Raw genomic sequence first — 5,916 nt, 5'->3', positions numbered from 1 at the left:
CGCCGGGGAAACCCCGGCCGCGCCAACCGCCAAACCCCGCCGCCACGGCCCGCCCGACCGCGCCCGAAGGCGGGGACGGGGGACGCGAGGCCGGCCGGGGCACGCTTTTCTCACTCAAACCGAGGGCCTCTCTCGGCGCTCTCAGACCTTCTCCGACCGGGACCGTCCGCCGGAAACCCCCTTCCGGGTTCCCACGGCTCCGCACGGCAGAGCCCAGCCGTCGGCTCCGGGGGCGGCCGACCGACCGCGCGACCCCGGGGGAAGCACCGCGCCTGAACCCCGGGCGCCGCACCGAGGCGGAACCGCCGAGCGCCACCACACACCACTTCCCCCCGCGGCGGCCCGCAGCACCCCCGCCGGCTGCGGCGACTCGCCCCGGGGACGAGGAGAGGAGAGGAGAGGACGGGCGGGAGAGGCGTACACGCCGCCCCCTTGCTCCGGGAAAGCGCATCCCCCGCGGGGGCAAGAGCGGGGCGGCCCCCTCTCTCCGCGCCTCGGCAAGGGCGAACCCGTTGCCTCGGCGACGACCACGCCAGCACAGCACGCGCGTCCCGAGAAAGCCCGGAAGCCCCTCGCCTCGCCGACCGTAGTACCGGGCGCCCGACGACCGGCCGGGACGCCAACTCGGCCCGGCGGGACCCTCCCCCGACTCGGAGGGGGGAGGCGCGGGACGCGGTAGGCCAAGAGGAGCGGGCGCCGCCGCTCGGCACACCCCCGCCGCGGGGGCTCGAACGGCGGACCCTCCGGCTACCGGTGGGGCGCACAGAGGCGGAAGGAGGGGCGGCGGACCCAAGGGGGCCGAACGCACCCTCTCGGATCGCTAGAGAAGGCTTCCTCCGCCGAGGGGGCGCCACCCCCGAAGCCCAAGGCGAGCGACACCCGTCCGTCGGACTTTTCCACACAGGGAGCTTGGGGGGGTCTGCGGTAGGGGCCACAAAGAGATGTACGAGCGTCCGCGGTCAGGTCCGTGTGTGCCGAGCCCGCGGGGGGACCCGCCGTCCCCCCGCCACGCAGCTCGGCCAGCAGCCCCCGCCCGCCAGGACGAGGGGCCGGCTGTCCCCCCAACGAGGAGAAGGGGGAAAGCAACGACGGGCTCGGGGAGGCCTATCTTTAAGAGGCCCCGGTCGCCCCCGAGGGGACCCCGCCGACACAACGGCACCCACCACTGTCGCTCACGCGCCCGCAACGCCGTGGGACTATGCTGGCTGCGTGCGGGCACGCGCCCGGGGCCGGCCGCCGCAGGACGGCAGCCCGACACCCCCATCATCGCCAAAGCTCGACCGCCTCGACCCCCCCCCCGAGCGGTCCTCGGGGGAGAACGACCACCAAACGCCGCGCCGGAGCACGGGTAAGGTTCAGTGAGGAAAGCCCAGTTCGACACGGGAAAGCACAGCGCCAGGGAACGGGAAGCGACACCACCAGCTCGGCCTCGGGCACCTGACGGACGACCTGGAGCGCTCCAGGGGCACCACCGAAGACCGGGTGGAAGCGCGGCAACGGCGCGACACCGGGCGGCCCCCCTAACACCTCCGCCGCGGAGGCGGGGGAGCCGGCTCGAGAAGACCACCACGCGAGGGCTGTCTGCTGCGTCAGAGGGACCCCGGCCCTCAGCGAAGAGAGCGGGGTCGGGCCGGATTCCGCACCCCTGCGCCCACCCACGACACACCCGGTGCGGGGAGAAGCGAGGGGCCCGCTGGCAGAGCGAGAAGATCGGTCCCATTCGCCATGAATGTCCGTCCCTCGTCTGGCGCGGCTTAGGCCCGGCCCAGGAGAGCGCGACACCACCACATCGATCAGTTTGGAGAGGGCTAGGAGGAGCGACCTCGCACGGCCCCCGGGCCTCCGGAGAGGCAGAGAGAAAAGATGCGAACCCCCCCTTAAGGGGGAAGGAACGCTCCCCGAGGGGAGGCGGGCAGAGGACAAAACAACCCACGTCCCGCGGTGGGAGAGGTGAGGAGCCCGTTTCAGCCTCGAACCCGCCTCGCCACTCAGGGCCAGACCACTGGGCACCGGACAGGAGAACGCTCCCCCCCAGGAGCGAGAGCGCCTGACACGCAGCGGCGGGGACACGGAGCCCGCACGAAGACGGAGAAGCGGGGGGGAGGGCGGCGTGAAGCCGGTCGCTCATCCCGTCGGGGAGCCTCAGTCACCGGGTCGCCTGCAGCAGCGAACCGCTGCCCTCGCGCGTCTCTAAAGCGGAGGAGGCGACCGCGGCCGGGACGGTGTGTGCCCCCGGGTACAACGCAAGAGCCGGCGCACAGGGCCCAGGCGGGCGGCTCAGGCGGCGGAAGCGCGGGGACAAGTCCTCAAGACAGGCCCGGCTCCCGGCACGCACCCGGGTAGAGGCAGCAACCATCCCGTTCCCTGCGGTGGAAAGCCACCGAGAGAGAGCGTGTCAGCACCTATCTCGCGGTCCAAACTGCTCTCGTCACGCCCGAAAATGACCGTCGCACGGGAGCGGGACGGATCCGCGTGCTCCCGCGGGGGCCCTCGCGACGGGGGCCCCTCTGGGGCACCCAGCCAAAGGCCTTCTAGCCCTGTCCCGGAGCTCCACGGGACATCTGGTCGACCCCGTGACTTAGATTCGCGCGACTATCTTCCAACCAAGACCGGAGGGCGGTCGCGGACCCACAACCGAGCCCCGTCGTCTCCTCCACGGGCCGGCACGGACACGGTGGTGTGGGTCGGAGACGGACAAGACAAGACAGGGAGACTCGGCGGACCCAGGGAGCGAGTGAGCGGGGGCAGTGAGCGGCGCGGGCTCGCGGGCGGGCGGGCGGGCGGGCCCCCCTCTGCACCTCACCAAGCCGGCTCCGGGCCGACCGGCCCGAGCGGAGCGAGCGCTTGGAGCGAGCCAGCCGCGGCAGCCGCCAGCCGGGTCACCGGTCCCCCGGCTTGAGCGGAGCTCGAAAGCCCGGGCCGCCTCCGCTCCGCTCCAGCAAGCCCCATAGGCAGCCTCGCTCCGCTCCGCAGGATCATCCGCTCGCAGGGGACCCGGCTCCTGCCTGCCGGACTCTGGAGCGTCGCGGCCCCGCCCGCCGGCAGAGTGTCGGGCAATACGTTGCCCGGGTGGCCGCGCGTTCGGCCCCGGCCCTCTGGTCGACCCGACCGGATTGCCACCAACCCTCGCCAGCCGGCTTCCAGCGCGAAAGCACAGGTTCCCTATATATCTGCAGCTACAAATCCCCGTCATCGGACCGCTCGCGGACGCGGTCTGACAGCGGGGCCGATGACGACTGCCAGGCCGACTTTGTGGTACTGCAGGCAGGCGGCAGTGTCACCACCGGGCGGCTCGCTCGCTGTCAGCCAGCCTGCGGAGCTCCGGCCAGGGTGCCATATAAAAGCGGCCGCTAGATGGCAACCGAGTATCATCCGGCAGCGGATAAAATAAAATAAAAGAAAAAAAGAAAAAGGAAAAAAAAGAGAGGAAAAAACAGAGAAAGAGAGAGAGAGAGAGAGAGAGAGTAAAAGTAACCCCTGAGCACTGAAAAAAAAAGTAACCCCTGAGCACCCAAAAAATAATATAAAAATAAAAAATAAAAAGTAAAGAGAGAGAGAGAGAGAGAGAGAGAGAGAGAGAGAGAGAGAGAGAGCAGGAGTAACCCCTGAGCACTGCCAGGTGTGACCCAAAAAAAATAATAAACAAAATAAAATGGGTGGGGGGGGGGCGTAAAAAAGAAAAATAATATAAAAATAAAAAATAAAAAGGAAAAAAAGGGAGAAAAAACAGTGAGAGAGAGAGGAGAGAGACAGAGAGAGAGAGAGAGAACACAGGACGTGTGTTTTGTTGGTGTTGGAGTGTGTGTGTGTGTGAGTGAGAGAGAGAGAGAGAGAGAAAGAGAGAGAGATAAGAGAGAGAGAACAGGAGTAACCCCTGAGCACTGCCAGGTGTGACCCAAAAAAAATAATAAACAAAATAAAATGGGTGGGGGGGGCGTAAAAAAAAGAAAAATAATATAAAAATAAAAATAAAAAGGAAAAAAAGGGAGAAAAAACAGTGAGAGAGAGAGGAGAGAGACAGAGAGAGAGAGAGAGAGAGAGAGAGAGAGAGAGAGAGAGCAGGAGTAACCTCTGAGCACTGCCAGGTGTAACCCCCAAAAAGCAAAATAATATAAAAATAAAAAATTAAAAAGCAAAAGAAGAGAAAAAAAATTAAAAAGCAAAAAAAAAGAGAGAAAATTAAAAAGCAAAAAAAAGAGAAAAAACAGGGTGTGTGTGAGTGAGAGAGAGAAGAAAGAGAGAGACAAGAGAGAGAGAGAGAGAGAGAGAGAGAGAGTAGAAGTAACCCCTGAGCACTGCCAGGTGTGACCCCAAAAATAATATAAAAATAAAAAAAGTAAAAAAAAAAAAGAAAAAATATAAAAATATTAAAAAATATAAAAAGAAAAAGAAAAAAAGAGTAACCACTGAGCAGTGCCGGGTGTGACCAAAAAAAAAAAAACAAAAAAAAAACAAAAAAAAAAATAAAATGGGTTGGGGGGGGGCGTAAAAAAAAGAAAAATAATATAAAAAATAAAAAGGAAAAAAGAGAAAGAAAAAACTGAGGGAGGGAGAGAGAGGAGAGACAGAGAGAGAGAGAGAGAGAGAGAGAGAGAGAGAGCAGAAGTAACCTCTGAGCTCTGCCAGGTGTGACCCACCCAAAAATAATATAAAAGTAAACAAAAGTAAAAGAAAAAGAAAGAGAAAAAAACAGGGTGTGTGTTTTGTTGGGGTGTGTGTGTGTGTGTGTGTGTGTGTGTGTGTGTGTGTGAGAGAGAGAGAGAGAGAGAGAGAGAGAGAGAGAGGAGAGAGAGAGGGAGAGGGAGACTGGATCTCCTGCTTTGTGACAGTGCATAGCCAAAGATATAGATCATATATAATATGCTACATATATGATCCTATTATAAGATCTATATCCTATTATCCTAATATATTAGGATAATGAGAACATTACCAGCATGGATTCCTGAGTTAGAGCCAGAAATATTAGAGTGAGTGACCCCCCCCCAACAAACAAATACAAACAAGGGAGAAAAGGACTTGGATGTTCAAGGAAGTAGTCAATATGTCAATTGGATAGTTTGTAATTATACCCTTACAAATACCATGTAAGCAAGGGAGGGAAGAAGTTTGGAACGTCACGCCTGTAGGTACTCAAACAGGCTTTCTTGTTAAATAATATCTCGACCGGGAGCTCTTACAGCTCAGGTGAGACCTTACAAGAACCAAATCACTTGAATCACAGTTACTTCACCATCAGCTAAGAGCTCCGGCCAGCGCGCCATATAAAAGCGGCCGCTAGATGGCCACCGAGTACCATCCGGCAGCTGGCTGCCTGGCTGGCGGCGCGTTGTGAAGAGAGAGCGAGTGAGACAGAGAGACAGAGACAAACAGAGACAGACAGACAGACAGACAGACAGCCTTGGGTTTTATTTAACTATGTAGTTAGGTGGTTGAAGAATCATTTGTCTTTTAATTTGACAAACGAGAGAGAAAGAAAGCAAGAAAAAAGAAAGACATTTCAGAGGCCTGTCCTCCCTGGCGGCTTGTGCTCTCTCTCATCATGCTGGTGACTGTCATTCATTCATTTAGAGTAAGGGCGGGTTTAGTCGCGTGGGTGGTTGGATGGTTTTGTGTCTTTTTCACTGAAAGACAATGAAGCACAGAGTTGACACATTTGTTTCCAGATAACTGCTGCAGAAAGGTCATTTTTGAAACGGAGCGAGTCAAGTCAACAGGAATAGAAGAAAGTTTCAAAAGAAAAAGAAAGTAAGAAGGAAAAGTAGAGTAGCAGCCCACTGATGGAAACAATCGTATCTCCTACAAAATCAACAAGAGGAGAGATAGCAGGAGGGTCCCGAAGCTCTCCTCGCGAGCTGTCCACTTTGTACATCCGCGTGGTGTGTTTTAATAGGGACCCAAAAAAAGGTAGCCTTT

General features: G+C 58.4%; 1 protein-coding gene across 1 annotated transcript in view; it reads left to right on the top strand.

Annotated features, from left to right (window-relative positions):
- LOC126030240 (collagen alpha-1(II) chain-like) overlaps positions 1–590 on the top strand; it is a 2,052-nt gene extending 1,462 nt beyond the window's left edge. The window contains exon 1 of the mRNA XM_049788410.1: positions 1–590. This exon is cut by the window's left edge and continues 1,462 nt beyond it. Within this exon, the coding sequence (XP_049644367.1) occupies positions 1–590 (590 nt within the window).
- The last annotated feature ends 5,326 nt before the right edge of the window (positions 591–5,916 follow it).

The sequence above is a fragment of the Suncus etruscus genome, chromosome 15 (assembly GCF_024139225.1).
Source record: "Suncus etruscus isolate mSunEtr1 chromosome 15, mSunEtr1.pri.cur, whole genome shotgun sequence".
Lineage (NCBI taxonomy): Eukaryota > Metazoa > Chordata > Mammalia > Eulipotyphla > Soricidae > Suncus > Suncus etruscus.
This window is presented reverse-complemented; position numbering and strand designations above follow the sequence as displayed.